General features: G+C 40.9%; 1 protein-coding gene across 2 annotated transcripts in view; it reads right to left on the bottom strand.

The window, feature by feature from the left end:
• The window catches only part of ANO6 (anoctamin 6), a 119,087-nt gene that overhangs the window by 24,885 nt on the left and 77,311 nt on the right, over positions 1–16,891 (bottom strand). For both annotated transcript variants that reach the window (XM_056573982.1, XM_056573983.1), the window contains exons 8-16: positions 16,715–16,849; positions 13,945–14,050; positions 13,222–13,282; positions 12,257–12,402; positions 12,097–12,174; positions 11,371–11,596; positions 8,243–8,412; positions 7,297–7,394; positions 6,052–6,179 (exon numbers count right to left, since the gene is read on the bottom strand). In XM_056573982.1, coding sequence (XP_056429957.1) covers positions 6,052–6,179; positions 7,297–7,394; positions 8,243–8,412; positions 11,371–11,596; positions 12,097–12,174; positions 12,257–12,402; positions 13,222–13,282; positions 13,945–14,050; positions 16,715–16,849 — 1,148 coding nt within the window. The remainder of the gene's footprint in view (positions 1–6,051; positions 6,180–7,296; positions 7,395–8,242; positions 8,413–11,370; positions 11,597–12,096; positions 12,175–12,256; positions 12,403–13,221; positions 13,283–13,944; positions 14,051–16,714; positions 16,850–16,891) is intronic.

Here is a 16,891-nt window from a genome sequence, read left to right as displayed (position 1 = left end):
AGCCTTTGTTACTTTGGTCCCAGCTCTCTGCAAATCATTCACTAGGTCTGGTTCTGGGATTTTATTCTCACCGTTCTTGTGATCATTTGGACACCACAGGGTGTGATCTTGCGTGGAGCCCCAGATAGAGAGAGATTATCAGGGGTCTTGTATGTCTTCCATTTTCTAATAATTGCTCCAACAGTTGATTTCTTCACACGAAGCTGCTTGCCTATTGTAGATTCAGTCTTCTCAGCCTGGTGAAGGTCTGCAATTTTGTTTCTGGCGTCCTTCGACAGCTCTTTGGTCTTGGTCATAGTGGAGTTTGGAGTGTGACTGAGGTTGTGGACAGGTGTCTTTTATACGGATAACAAGTTCAAACAGGTGCCATTAATACAGGTAACGAGTGGAGGACAGAAGGTAATGAGTGGAGGACAGAGGAGACTCTTAAAGAAGAGAGAGCCAGAAATCTTGCGAGTTTGTAGGTGACCAAATACTTATTTTCCACCATAATTTGCAAATAAAATTATTTAAAATCAGACAGACAATGTAATTTTATGGATTTTTTTTTCTCATTATGTCACTCATATATGAGGTATACCATTGAAGAAAATTACAGGCCTCTATCATCTTTTTAAGTGGAAGATCTTGCACAATTGGTTGCTGAATAAATACTTTTTTGCCCAACTGCACCTCCCAATATAGCTAGAAAGCCTAGGGACCCAGATGTCTCTGGACCCTGAAAGGCCCCTGATACTGTATGATATATAGATACGATGGTCAGATTTATCAATCTGTCTGAGACAAAAATGTGTCATATCTTTGTTTCCGATAGTGACCAATCACAGCTCAGCTTTTATTTTACCACAGCAATCTGAGTAATGAAAGATGATCTGTGACTGGCTGTCATCTGTCCAAGACCAAAATGAAGCACGCACTCTCTATGCCTCTCAATGGGACAGCCCAAGTGCTGTACTAGTGTATCTCCGGCTGTCCTGAAGAGATGCATGGAGGGAGCGTGTTGACCACCGCACTGTGCAGTGGTTGACACAGCTCTGTGCATGGGGAGAAAGGTCTTGGTGGGTCCCAGCGGTTGGACCCCCCACGATCAGACACTTAGCCCCTATCCTTTGGATAGGGGATACATTTTCCTAAACTGGACTACTCTAATTTTAGAAGCGATTTCATGCTGGTGCACACTGCTGATATTACTTGGTCACTAGCTAAACATGTTGGATGGAGGCTTGAAGGAAGGTGCACACTGCTTGTCTGCAAGATTTCGGCAAAGCTACTTGTCCATGAAGCTTTCTGATATTTGCAGGCTTACCCAAAGAGTATGTTCTTTTTATTATTTTTAAAGATTAGCATCTATCTAAGGCAGGGGTCTCAAATTCAAATTATCTGGGGGCCACTGGAAGTAGCAGCTGGGTGAGGCTGGGCCGCATGCGTCCCTTATATATATAATACCCCCCATCATGCTCCCCTTACATATAATGCCCCCATCATGTGCCCCTCATCATCCACCAGCAACCCCCCCCCCCCCATTCCCCCTACCCCCCTGTGGTAATAGCATGAGCTGACGGATGATGGGGGTGCTACTTCTGGGGGTTCTCCACATTAGGTAGTAGCAGGTTCCCTTCCCCACATTAGGTAGGTAGTAGCAGGTTCCCTTCCCCACATTAGGTAGGTAGTAGCAGGTTCCCCACATTAGGTAGGTAGTAGCAGGTTCCCCACATTAGGTAAAAGTAGGTTCCCCACATTAGGTAGGTAGTAGCAGGTTCCCCACATTAGGTAGGTAGTAGCAGGTTCCCCACATTAGGTAGTAGCAGGTTCCCCACATTAGGTAGTAGCAGGTTCCCCACATTAGGTAGTAGCAGGTTCCCCACAGGGGAATTGAAAGTGAGAATTGAAAGTGAGATGCACAAATACAGGGGAATGATCAGAAAGATTACGGGGGAGATACTCCATAGACGTAACCAGGGGAAAGACGAACTCATTGCCCTGTGCGAGATCAATACGTGAGAGCATACCACGAGAGTTAAAATTGCAGGAGTATTGCACCTTAGTAGGATTAGGTCTTCTCCATTAATCTGCCCACCCCACCTCCTCTACAAACCTTGCCAGACATGTAGAACCAGGAGTCCCAGAAAGCCCTCTGTTACTAAACCTATCAAGTGTCGGGTGCAACAAATTATTGAAATCCCCGACCACCATGAGCAGCGCATCAGGCATAGAGGATAAATAAGACACCACCATTGAGCATGGGGGGGGGGGGGATATAGTGTGCAACCAGCACATACAAGGTATGGTTAAAAGTACCATAAAGGCAAACAAACCTACCCTCTGGGTCTATAAGGCTAGAAGTACAGGCAAATAAAATGCTTCTATGAATGAGCATGCTTACACCCCGGACATGTGAGGAAAAAGTGGCGTGGCCAAACCACGGTTTATTCAGCACATGTTTAGTGTCACTCCTCAAGTGCGTTTCAGAGAGGCACAGCACAGCAGGTTGATAGGGTTTGCGCGCCTGAAACACAGCAAGACGCTTAGTGAGATCATTGAGGCCCCTTACATTCCATGCCACCACATGCAAATTAGTTGCCAAAAGGAAACAAAGGAAACATAAGTAAAAATACAAGGGGGCGGACGCAGTAGTCGCCAATATTCTAAATCGGGACAGAGCACTGCACAATGAGAGGAAGAAAGGACACTGAACAACACAAACACCCCAGGCAAACAACAAAAACCAAACAGTTGCAACTTGTGACACAGGGTGCAAACAAACAGCCCAGGTAGAGTGAGCAGATGACGTATAGATAGGAGATACCTCACAAACATGCCGTGCTCAAATCCGAGCAAATAAGAACTAAATATAGAAAGGACATCAGGCAGTATATATAAAAACTCAGAACAGATGATCAGGAATATAGGCAATAAATGAAAAAAATAACATAGGCACAGGAGCACATTCAAAACTTTAGGGCCTAGATATAAACCAAGGCACAGGAAGTCCTAGACAGGCTGGCAGGACTAAAATTAGCACACATAGTCCACACAGGAACTTCAGGTACGGGGGTGCCGTATTTGCGTATCATGAATATCCAGCCATTCCGCCGCCGCCACAGAGGTGTCAAACATATGAGTAGTTCCTAAGGCGACCACTCGGAGAGGAGCAGGGTATAGGATAGAGCATAAATAGCAAATTTAGCTCGCCTCTTTTGAACGTCGGCCGAAAAATCCGGGAAGATAGAGATACGGCTGTCATTAATAGAGAGCGAGTCCATGTCCCTAGCTTTGTGGAGAATGATATCTCAATCCTTATAATGTAAAATGCGGATGAGGCCAGCTCGGGGTGGAGCCCCAGGCGGGAGAGGATGAATCGGCATGCTGAACAGAAAATAGAGGCGTCAAAGTCTCTTTTCCAAATGTAGTAAGGAGCCAATTCTCAAAGTATTCCCCAGGGTCACGAAACTTGACTTTTTCAGGGACACCCACCAGGCACACATTGTTCTGCCGCAAGCGGTTTTTCATATGATCAAAAATTAGCGGCAAGTGCAGTCAAATAATCACATGATGCATATCTCTCTTGAGCGGAAGGACTTGATCCTCCAGATCCCCCACTCTTTCCTCAACCGCACTAACCCACTCAAAAACCTTTTGCATATCATGGTGGATAAGGTTAATGTCCTCAAGCAGGCAGCCCAGTAACATTTTAACAGCAGTGTTGCCCTTGGACACAGGCAAAAAGACATCTTTCAAAGTAGGCTCAGCAGGAGTAGATGGAGGTAATGGGGTACTTAATGTAGCAGGCACCACACCAGCAATTGAGGGATTAATAATGGCAGGAAGCTGAGCAGTCACAGCAGTGATAGTCCCAGCAGAAGATACAGAAGCAGTGGGCTTAGCAGGGCTATCAGGGGATAGTGCAGCAATGGTAGAGGAGTCCCCATGAAAGGCAAATGGCACTCCAGTAAGCAAAGGGTTAATTCCAGATTGACCTGCAGCGTCAGGGCGTTCAGGTCCACTTAACAGAGCAGAGGGGTCCGACCAGCCAGTCAGCCCCATCCTGCTACTCCTTGCTCCAATCAGAGCCCGCTCCGGCTGGTCTGTGAACCTTGCAAAGCACTGCAGCTTCTCCGCAACTCCAGACACCTCAGCACAAGATGGTGCCGGCTCCCCCTGCATCTCGGCCTCACCATCCTCTTGCGTTCCCTGCATCCGCTTGTTGCGTCTCCGCCCGGCCATCCTGACACCACTGTTCCGGGCACCTTCACCCACAGGTAGGCAGCGATTAAGGACAATAATCTGACCTAATATCCAGGCTAACAGAATGATGCTCAGCGGAGCTCCAGACCGCGCATCTGCTCACATGCCGTGCTAAGCCACGCCCCTCCCCCCACAAATAAATAATTAAAGCAGCGTTCTGGCAAGTTTTTTTTTTTCCACTGCCCAACAGTAATGTGAAATAGCTAAATAGTCGGATGTCACCTCTATTCTTTTCTATTGGACACTTCCTTACCATAGAAATGAAGAGTGAAAGTGGCATCCAGTCCACTCAACAGATGCTGAGGATTCAGCAGGTTCGATGTGGGGGTTATGTGATGTAACAACTTAACCCACAGGGCTGTAAGTAAGCGAATAACCATTTAGCTAATACAGATTACTGTTCGGTAGGGAAAAAAGTTGCCTGCAGTACAACTGTAGGGTGGTTTCACACATGGCATTTTTCTACTAACTGCAAAAATCTCTGTGGTCAAAGCTGGAAGGCAGTAAGAAAAATATAAAACAATGCTTTTTTGTGACTTTTCAATAGAAATCCTTAAATCATATCATCAAAGAATGACAGGAATTGCAATGAGAAAAATACATACAGACACTTCAGAAAAAAAAGTTTAAGGCTTTTTTTAAAGGACATCTGTACTGATGAATTTTACATATTCTTGTGCCCGGGCTACAAAAAACAAAAAAAATAAAACTTTGACTCACCTTCCTACGTTCCTCCGTTGCTCTGGTATCAGCCTCACGGTCCTCCGCTGCGATCCTCATGCTGCTTCCTGGGGACAGGAATGTTACAGAGCTGTCAGCGTATCACCGGCCACAGTGTTGTCTCACCTCGGGGGGTGATAGGCTGAGTGCAATGTCATGTAAGGAGCTATAGCTGGCTCCTGACATCACTGTGGCCGGTGATATGCTGATGGCTCTGTGCCGTTCCTGTCCCCAAGAAGCAGCAGGAGGATCGCAGTGGAGGACTGTGAGGCCGATACCGGAGCAACCGGGGAACGTAGGAAGGGGAGTCAAAGTTTTTTTTGTTTATTTGTGCAGCCCGGGCACAGGAATATGGAAAATGCATCAGTACAGATGTCCTTTCAGCTAAAAAAAAAAAAAAAAAAAAAAAAAAAAAAAAACCCTAGTCAACCTAATAGCCGGGTATTCAGTCCAAGTGTCTAGGGCAGCATAAGCTGTAAATACAGCCCCAATTATATAGGCAGCCTCACAGAGTGAAGAAGAGTCCTTCCTTGTAGTACAGGACTCTTCAGCTCCCTTATTATACATACAGTGTGTGCATCAATATAACATCAGTGTGTCTACACTACATATACATATATATATATATATATATATATACACACATTGGGGAGAGATCAATAAAAGATAGGATGATCTGAAACTAGAAACAAATATGAGAGCCTCAGCAGCGAAGGAGTACAAAATAAAAAGCACAAGAGGGGGATATTCGTTCTTGTTGCCAGGGAAATATTTTTTTCCGAGAGGTGGGATGCAACCTCTGGAACGGGGTCAGTTACTCACCTGTCCTCAGAGCAGAGCAGCCCCAACCCTCAGTCAATCACTGGATGAGACGCTCCACTTCTGGTTCCATGCAGACTCTGCCTGATGGCTCTCTCTCCGCTTGAAGGGAGCTGGCCATGTAACCAGGGCATCAGCTAATTGGCAAATACCCCATGCAGGCGACACCACACCTGCATGTCGTGACCAACGGCTACACAATGTTGCAGGACAGACACTTTATGCTGCAAACCGATAACTGGGAAAAGGTTTAGACAAGCAACCTACCCATTTCAAGATACTCATAAAACAATCCTAATTTTCCTATAGGTTGCAAACGGTAATCCTGTTCCCACCGAGGCTTTATTGTTTCTATTCCAGAAGAACGACATCTTGCAATAATATTTTTTATCCATCTGCAATGTGAAGAAATTTCAGAACTATCAATTGCTGCTGCTTAACACCTAAAGACAATACAACACCTAAAGACAATATTTTATACTTTGTTGCTGACTTCACATTCAGCTCTTCTGATTGTAGAGAAAAAGTAAAGAGCAGTAAAAGTGTAGACACATCGCAGTAGTGGAAAAAAATTGTCACCCCACTATATAGTGCAACATGAGGTCCAACATATCTTTTCTCTCTTATTTCATAGTAGGATGTATAAAGGCCCCATGCATACTACGGCAATTCAGAAAGGAATTTTCTTGCTAAATGCTGTCAGGTGATCTGTGGTGCCCGGAATCGAGGTTCAGTTTGTACTTTAAATTCCCACTGACAACGGGCTTTTCTGGGTGGAATTCCACTAAAAACAAATGAACATGCTAATTTCTTTGGCAAAATACGGATCTATGTTGGAAGTTCCACTGCAGAACTTCTGCAGTGTGCACCTCATTGAGATCAAGGGCATTCTGCTGCAAGTGGATTCCGCTTGGAATTAATAAAAAAAAATCCATAGTGAGTATGGGCCTTAAGACTATAATGTTCCATCTAACTCTCAAATGTCAGATAATAAAGCAAGTTAATTGTGCAATACAATTTATATGGCCAGGTAAGAAGCCATTCACATTTTAGGGCTTTGTTGCTGTTATACATTGCAATACTTTCAAGATGGAATTCCGCCTTATACCGCTTCATACCTGTAGGGCGACCAGAGACTTTAATATGACAAACATAATCTACTTAATCTGGTCTGTATCCTGAACATAAAATTTGTCTGTGTCGTAGTCCAAAATAGCTTGAGGAATGGGGTTTGTTAACAACAATTAATGCTTTCTTGAAATAAGAGTATGCCATAAAATAACAAAAGAAGCATGACACACTCATAAAGCCCCTAATGCACCATTGGTCCCTGCAGGTATAATGATGTCCATATACATTTTAATAGTTGCAGAATCAATGGCTACAGAACAGTAAACAAAGACCTGTGGAGTGTCCTGACAATGAAATGATGCAGAATTTATCAGGCAAGTAACTCTTATTTTTTTCCGGGTTTTATTTCGGAAACCCCTATAATATAATAATAATACTTACGGCAGAAGAATTTCCTGAATATTATTCCAGATGGCTTTGCCTCCCATTATAATAGTCAGCTGTGTTGTCAGTTCAAGAAGGCAGCCACCAGGATCACACTGTAAAAGTCAGTCACATTGTTTAAATTTAAAACCGAAAACAAACAGAAACTTCACAAACGTAATGAAAGTGACAAAAATTTGCTTGGATTTGTTAAGATGCATTTAGTAACAGATCGATAAAAATAGTTATCACTAAAGAACAGAAGTCATGAGGTTAAAGTGAAGAGAGCCAACTCATTTTCTTCTTACTTGTGACATTTATCTGACCTGAGTTTTGGAGCCAAAGCCAAAAGTGTATTCAAAAGGAATAGGAAATATAAAGAAGGGACTTCTTCTTCTCCTTCCTTCTGGATCAAATTCTGACTCTGGCTCAAAAACTGCAATGGCAGATTCTAAAAAAACACCAGAAAAAAAACCTTAGTGTAAATGCAGCATTACTATCTTATTTCTTTAGAAGCCTACCTTCACACTCTAGAACCATAATTTTACTGACTTAAAGGGAACCTGTCATTACAAAACAATCTATTTTTTACATCAAGTTTTTATCTTTAAAATCTTCTGCTTCTGTAGAGAAAACTTTTTTTGCAGTCTCATCTTCATCACATGAAGGATCACAGTAAAAGATTACACCAGTATAGAGATAATATGGGATCAGGCCATTCATAAAAAGGTGACAGGTGACTCCTCCTCTTCCCAGCACAATGACCTCTCTGTGCAGGTCACAAAGCCTGTCTTTTATGTAAGTCAATGGGGTCCCTTCCAATCTATTGTTACCTACATCCAGGAGCCTGCTGGTTGCAATGGTTGCCCTCATAATAATTAACCAAAAGCACAACGCATAGTATCCTAGCCTCATTTAACTACATTACAGATAAAATAAATAAAATAAATAAATAAAAACTTACTTCCTCATTGCGAAATCTTCCAAACCAATAAACTGGATCTCCGGGGTACCCCACAAACTTCCCTTTAAAAAAAGCAATGTAGAAGCAAGAGGAGTAGTAATTGACAAACTGGAACAAAAACATCTTTGTGGTCAGACTGTTTTCATAGTCCGTCTTTGTTCGAGGTAGCTCTGCAAAAAATAAATAAAAAATTACCAGTTAATAAGACAAGTTTTTAGGGTCATTAACAGTAAAGAAAGGTACAAACAAATGGCAGACAACTGTATGCTCAGCTTTAAAGTCACTAAGGGAGTACATTCACTGGTTCACTAAGGGAGTGAAAAGGCTTAAACAAGGCTGCAAATGAAATGCATTTTATGGTCAGCTTTTCACTCACATTGTATTTAAATATAGACAGCAATTGTGGTTTGCTGAATTTGCATCTGTTGTAAAAAAATCTACAAAAGATGTATGGAGACTTATCTGTGTGCATTGTGTTTCTAATACTGTCTTATGTAGGTTTCCAACAGAGTCAATCAATCCTATGCAGATCATCTTCTAATCTACATTGTGTCTGCTCCAAATGTGAGAACTTGAATATTAGAAGATTTTTTTTATAGATGGTCACATAATTTAGAAAATAGATATAGTACTACAGTTTAACACACATAAATATATATATTTATTAGTCCACACAGGACAATCACCTGAGGTGCACATTATCCACCAGCTTACCAAACACAGAGTTCAATCCAAAATCCCCACTCCAGGATACAGCACCAGTCACCAGGTCTAGTTTAGTTGCAGACTTTAAAATTTACTGCATCAGAGGATACACAAATACGATGTTTCAGCTAGTAAGCCTTTCTCAAGCATGATACTCAGAGGTAGAAAAAAATTTGAGCTTCTAGGCGCTGAGCCGTGGAGGTAGAAATGGTGAGGACACAGTTTTTGTCCTAAAATCAGGTTTATTCGCATTATAGCAACACGTTTCTGGTCCGTAACGGACCCTTCATCAGGCAAGGTGCATACACAAAGCTGGCAAGACAAACAATAAATATGCTCATGGTGTCCTTGCAAAGGGCACGTCAATTAGGTAATTCACAACCCATTTTTTGTAGAACTTCATTTACAATACAGCAGCGGGCCCCCCGCAGTCAGACATCTTATCCCCTATCCTTTGGATAGGGGATAAGATGTTTTTGCCCGGAATACCCCTTTAAGGAGTGGAACTTGTTCTGTTAGCGTATGACAGCAGTCAGCGATGTATAAGGATTGACATAGCTGTGATTGAACGACCAGGTATATGCTCGTGTGGGAGCGATATGAGGCAGTAGTGGGGTTGAGAAGCGGCTGAACTAACTCCTGTTGAAGAGTCAGATTTGAGCATTTGGAAGAGATTATGTTTAGAGAGAGAATGTCTTACTCTAAGAATGACCATATACAACTTTCCTCACTCATATCGCATGTTTCCAATGCGGAGCTAAAATAAGTCCCATTTGGGACCATTGACAGTAATGATAAGTCCAATGACGGGGATATGTATTAGAGAGTGTCACGGAAAGCGTTGCATATACAGGGTATGTCATGGCCTGCATAATTACTATAGATATAATTAATAAAATTACAAATCTAATATATATATATATATATATATACACAGACAAAGAATAAGTCAGCCAGCACTTAAGTTGATACCAAACTATTATATGGACCTGGCCTACAGGTGCACGCTACTCCCGTCCCAGGAGGCTACCTTATCGCGGTGGGACGGTCCAAGCTATTTGACCGCCGGCGGAGACAAATTTGCGAGCTAAGTGCCTCACTATCTCATAGTTTCACATTTGCATCTATTACACCATAGCTGTATAGCTCTCCATGTTTTAACTGCATATTCATGTTGCACCTATATCCTTGTGCTGGCAGTGTGCTGCTGCATTCTTCTGTTGCTGTATATCTAGCCTAGTAGCGTGCACCTGTAGGCCAGGTCCATATAATAGTTTGGTATCAACTAAAGTGCTGGCTGACTTATTCTTTGTCTGTATTGCACATACGGGGGAGTGGCTACCTCCATGTTGGCCGTGCACCCCACCCACCTCTATCAGGTGTGTATATAAGGTGGCTTGGATGTTCCAGATCCTGCCATGCTTACTGAACTGTTCACACAGAGGCATATACACAGTGTAGGGTCCGTCCCAGGAGGCTACCTTATCGCGGTGGGACGGTCCAAGCTATTTGACCGCCGGCGGAGACAAATTTGCGAGCTAAGTGCCTCATTATTTCATAGTTTCACATTTGCATCTATTACACCATAGCTGTATAGCTCTCCATGTTTTAACTGCATATTCATGTTGCACCTATATCCTTGTGCTGGCAGTGTGCTGCTGCATTCTTCTGTTGCTATATATATACACAGAGAGAGAGAGAGAGAGAGAGAGAGAGAGAGAGATAATGGTGTCGTGGTTTTTTGTTCATAAAGAACATTCATATTAGATAATAATTAGTGTGCAATTAATTAGTTTTTTTTTTTTTTTTTTTTAAATGGGCTAACTAATGTTTTAAAATATGAATAGGTCTTACATTTTATTGATAGGTTAAAAATCATGATCAGTACTGTGTGAACGGGGGAAGCTACTGATCACAGTGGGTTTTGCATACCCGTTGTAAAGAGAAATGCTTGAGAAAGACTTACTAGTCGAACCGTTGCTTTTGTGTATGCTCTGATGCAACACATTTTAAAGTCTGCATCTAAACCAGACCTGGTGACTGGTGCTGTATCCTGGAGTAGGGATTTATATGAGTTTTTTTTCTTCCCTACAAGAGCTAGAATGTGGGACTGGCTCCCACTCCAGTGCACTTAGCTTATCCAGGCATTATGTCTTTGGCTACTCAACTGAACGGGCTGGGTGTGTAATACTGCAATGCATAGGCAATGTTCCTAAAATGCAGATTCCCATGATGAAACCAGGTGATCACAAGGGGGCTAGTGAAGTTTAAGTTGCTGTGTTCACCTGATTGACAGGCCAACTTTTTTTTTATTTTGTGAAGGAAGTCCTTAAAAGATCACTGCTGCACTAGGGTTTGTTATATAAATTTATTTATTTGATCTGTCAGAGAAAATATTGGAGAGCCAAAGCTGTTATTCTTACCAAAGTCTGTAATCATTATTGCCACCTTTTCATAGACCATGTTTAGAAGCATGATAATGATGAAGCTGATGATGGATGCAGTAACCGTGGTGGCAGTCTGTGGAGTTAGGTACTTCTGAATTGCTTCTGTTCCATTAATGTGCCTTGGCAGTGTTGCCGAGAAAACCAAGAAGACAGAAAGTCTATATACAATGATACCAACTACTGAAGCAACTATGAGCAGAATCTGTGAAAATAAAGGAACACACAAACTGTAAGGCTAAGTTTTCACACAATTTTTTCTGCCTTTTTTTTTCTGTGGAAAACTGCAGTTCTTGAGCCAAAGTCAGAAGTGGATCCAGCAGGAAGGAGAAGTAAAAGTCCTTCTATACTATTTCCCAATCCTTTTGAATACTCTTCTAGTTTTGGCTCAAAAACTGCAGTGACACACGTGTCCCAATGGCAGTATAAAAGAAGCCTCACTTGTTTACATACAGGAATGTCCTGCCAACAGACCATTAATGCCCACATAACAGTTGTGATAATAAATGAGCATTTCATTGTTTGATTGATGGTCATGTTAACATTGGGCAACAATTGGGAACAAACACCGATAGATTACTGTCCTGTGTGCAAGGTCCCTGGGAGTATGAGGGTGGAAACTGTAATTCAGCACAAGAGAAATGCATACATATTTATACTAGACAAGTTAGATATCTGTACATGAATTACAAAAAACATCATTACCCAGAAAAAAACTGCGCTTGTACAGAAAGCCATCCTCAAACACTTTCCAAAGGCTGTATAAGGTACGTGTTCTTCTTGCTGAAATAGGAATGAAAACAACAGAACTTAACTACAATGCACTGTCATCGAAACACTAACATTACATAGCAATATGATTTACCTGAGTTATGGGATTCACAACCACATGGGTACATTTTGCTTCATACTCTGGAAGAGGCTGCTCTTCTTGCTCTAAAAACTCAACTGTGTCCCACTCATATTCTAGTTCAGCTTGTCGTCGCTTCCAAAACTCAAGGAACAAAGTAACTATTAAAACACAAAAATAGCAGTGTTTATGTATGATGCACTGGTTAAAATGCAACTCGATATACAGAAAAATTCAATCATTACTATCTCAAAATATTGACATGAAGGATCATGCAAAGCATTGTATAGGATGACAGTCGAGTCAGTAATGTGAATTTTTAAGGGGTTGTCTAATGAAAGGAACAACCTGTGTATGGTGTCAAAATATATAATATAAGCAGCTTACTAATATAATATTATTAGCCAAACTGCACAGATCTTCCATTATCAGCTCTGCTCTCTCTCTTGTAGTTATGACATGAAGTCACAATCTCTGAATGCAGTGTGCTCACATCCCTGCACCCTCCTTCCCTCATGTCTGCTAAAGACCAGACCATTGATGTTAAAAGGGAAAAACTTATATCACTGCTTATTAGATTTTAGGACAGCATGAAGCTTTTCTCAGTCACAGTATTTCCCATCAAAACAGGCTCACTGCTGTCTTAGCTGAGAAAGGCTTCCTGCCGTCTTAAAAATCTAATAAGCAGTAATGAGCTCCCTCTCTTCACATCGGACTTGCTTTTTTTCATAGACGGCAATGCAGTCCAATGGAACATGTTCATTCTCTGGGCATTTGGCTGGCTGAATACCGCTGCAGAAGTTCACCATTATGCACGCAGCAGCAAAATCCCATTGAAAATGTTGCTGCAAGCAGAATTCCACTGGCTGAATGTCCGCAGTGTGGACAAGCCCTAACAAAGGAATAGATTGTCCAGATAGGAAAACCTCTTAAAGAGTATGATATACAGTATAGTACTTCAAGAACTAGAGGGATCTTACCCCATATTCCCATAAATACTGCAAACACAAGGGTTCCAAAACTGTCAAATATGCAAAGTTTCTGCAACAGAAAATAAAGAAGTCAATGTATAAAAGAATTAATTCTGTTTTATTATTTACCTGATCATCTCAGTTACATTATTTACAGTGCTACAGCTTTACATGGGACTTGTTATGGATGACTTGGGTGCAAAAACAGTTGTGTCTGTGATCTTACTTTGGACATAAAAAAGTATAACATTATGCAGCAAAAGCAATAACGAATGATTAGGGCAGGAGGTTGAATTATTATGCTATTAAAGTCACACAACTTAAAAGAAGCAAAACCTTTTGTATTGTCAGAAAACTTTTTTAATTTATTTACTAATGTAAGATTTTTTAATCTGGTATATATAGGAACTGAATGTTCAAGATTTAAAAAAAAAAAATAAAAAAAAAATACTGTTAATGGTAATTGTTTGGTTTTAAAGTATTAAAATATATAATGGTTTAAAAGTTAAAAAACTACAAGAAGACAACCCCCCAAAACATTACTATAAGAATGCTTGGAGTATCAATTTAAAAGATTAAAGTGATTTTACTGTTTTGTACAAGCTACCATAAAGTTGTCTTTAGCAGTGGATTAAGACGGAGAGAACAGAAAGCCATGGATGGACACTAAATAAATGTACGCAAAATCCATAACTATGTAGAACTCAATATCTAAGCATCCAATACTATTACCTTTGATGATTCACAAGTGATATTAAGGTACCAGTATGTACACTCCTTGTCACACTGTGGACACATAATAATGTTTCCTCCAATATTAGGGTCACAAACTTCTTTGCTGAAACAAAAAATGTTTTAGATTATGTAAAAACATGGCTATTGCTTTGTAGAGTGAGTGCTAGAACAGTTATACGCAGATTGCAAATGTGCTGACAAATACATATGTGCAATATCTGCAAAATCCTCTTTGTGAAAAGAGACATGATGTGCAGAAATCATTTTACAGGTCCGCCAGCCAAACATACCAGTAAAAGTTTGCAGTATATACATATGGACCCATCTAAATAATAGAAAAAGCAAACACTAAAGTAACAGCATATATTGTTCAGACTTTGTATCCACTTAAAGGTGTACACTGGAGAATTAAACTAATCCCTATTCACAGCCTAGGGGATAAGTGTCTGATTGTGGGAGTCTGACTGCTGGGACCTCCCCCCAATCTCCTTTATACCAGACTTACCAGACCCCAGAGCACTCCGGCCCCCTCCTACCGTGACAAACAGGAGTAGCGGCCTGCTCAGCCTATCACTGGATGAGATGGGATCCAGTCTCAGAGGTTGACTGAGCAGGCTGTCACTTTTTCTGAGCAGGTCTGTTTTTTTGCTGCTGGAATGTTTGGTCCTTTGCTCCAGGTCGACTGTTTGGGCAACTGCTCGTAAGTGGGTGACAGCTGGTAATACCAACTTATTAATATTACATTTTATAAATCAGAATACCCCTTTAAGTAGAATAGTGACGATTATATCTCATAGTATCTTGCAAGTTTTGAAAAAAGGCAACTGGCACAGTAAGAAACAGAAAGGACAATGTGTAACTACAGTTCAGTTTAACTATTTCTTATTAAGGGTACGTTCACACATACAGGATCCTGTGCAGATTTGATGCCCAGGATTTGTAACTGCAGATTAGAAGCTGTGGTCAGTCATTTCATTTACATTGAAATGCGTATCAGAAAATCCTGTGCATCAAATCCTGCGCATCAAATCTGCGTACGTGTGAACGTACCCTAAAACTGTTTTTGTTTTAAATCTCTGTGGTTAGAATGATTAGTTTTTATATGAGATTGAAGTTTGAATTCAGAAGTAAAATAACTATCATTTCACCAAACTTATGACATATCACAGAGACAAGTCAAAGGTTTGGATTGGTATGCGGATCTAAACTGGGTGTTTAGACCTGCAATGATCATTAGAATGAGCTGGGAGAAGCAGGTGGCTGGGCAGTTCTCTCCTGAGCTCATTATCATTCCTGCCCTGATGCAGGATTCAACAGAATGTTTATGGAGCCCGTCGCGCTCCCTGACGAAGCACATTGGCCTGAAACGTGCGTTGGGGTAGGTGCAGGTAATACATGGCTCTGCTCTGGTTATAACTTTGTCTTTCTGATCCTTGTTTCCTATCTCCTCAGCATCCATCTTAGTCTTATCATGATTCCAGGTTGTCATATCTGTATTCCTTTATTCTTGTAATGCATGTGGTATAAGAAACTCCTGTCAGTGATCTATATCTTGTACTTTTTGCCTCTGCATGTATTTTCCTGCCATTTTATCCAGCCTTGTGCACTGTGCTTGCTAATATAATACATTTTAACATGTGTCTGTCTTATGATATTATCAATAAAGTTTTGCGATGTTTCATAATTTTTTGTTGCTGATCAATTTCTTATTTTGGTGTTGATTTTCCCATCTGGGTGGTTTCAACAACTGTTTTCCCACTGATTTGTTTTTGTCGTGACATACATTCCACTTATTGCATCACACTTAGGCTATGTTCACACTTCGGAATGTCCGCACAGAAAAGCTCTGTGCGGTCATTCCAAAGACTGCAGGCGCCAGCATAATATGTCGGCACTGGGATCGCACAAGAATGCACAGTCTCATAGACTGCTATGCATTCAGTGTAGAGTCCACAGAAAGACTTAACAGCTTCATTCTTTCTGCAGACGTGGACTTGTGAACATTTGCATCTGTCTGCATTTGCATTAGTCATCATCAGGCTAGGTTTACACACAGGATTTTTTCTGACGTTTTTTGGAAAACTGTCACTGCAGTATTTAAGTCAAAGCCTGAAGTGTATTCAAAAGGAATGGGAAATAAAAAAAAAAAGAAGGACTTGAACGTCTCATTCTTACTGGATCCATTCAGGCTTTGGCTTAAAAATTGCAGTGGCAGTTTTCCAAAGAAAAAATGAATATGAAATGTGAAGTACAGACTGATAAATTGTGAGTAACTAAGGACATGCGTGAGTGGAGATTTTTAGGACTAAGTCAAGTTGTGTAGGGCCATGGACTATGGTTATTTAACACAGCAAAAAAGGCATACTTTAATAAGGGAGTTTATTAATGTACACCTGAAGCAATCTAATTTGGCTTACAAATAACCGAGGCTAAATACTCCAGTATAAATCAAGTTTACTCAAAAGAACTAAACTTAACACTTCTTCAATTTCTAAGATTGAACTGGAAAAATAAAAGCTCTGAGCCTGCACTGTTACTATGGCCAAAGCAGACTTTTCTTTAAATTGTTCTCACGAGGCACATGTTTACCTAGTGACTAAAAGTTATCAGTCCATGGTTATGCTGACTGCATAGATCATAATAGCTATTTAAGGTAAAATCAAATAAATAAAAGCAAATGATCTGTAGCTAATAATATGGACAGGTAAGTATTCGCAAGGCTGGAACCTACTGGATGGTTAATTCTACTTTAGATCCAGAGTCTTACCTCCAGGTACAGGATTCCTGAGATTTATAGCCATAAAGGAAACAGCAAAGACCAACTATTGCTGCCAGAAACAACATTCGAGTGTAGAATCCAAGCCAAGCAAAATAAATTCCAGTTTTCTCACCATAGTATTTCCTGTAGAAGAAAAATAAAAGCACATAGATGGACATTTATCAA

The sequence above is a fragment of the Hyla sarda genome, chromosome 4 (genome assembly GCF_029499605.1).
Source record: "Hyla sarda isolate aHylSar1 chromosome 4, aHylSar1.hap1, whole genome shotgun sequence".
NCBI classification, from domain to species: domain Eukaryota; kingdom Metazoa; phylum Chordata; class Amphibia; order Anura; family Hylidae; genus Hyla; species Hyla sarda.
The sequence above is the reverse complement of the archived record's forward strand: the minus strand, read 5'-3'. Positions and strand labels throughout refer to the sequence as shown.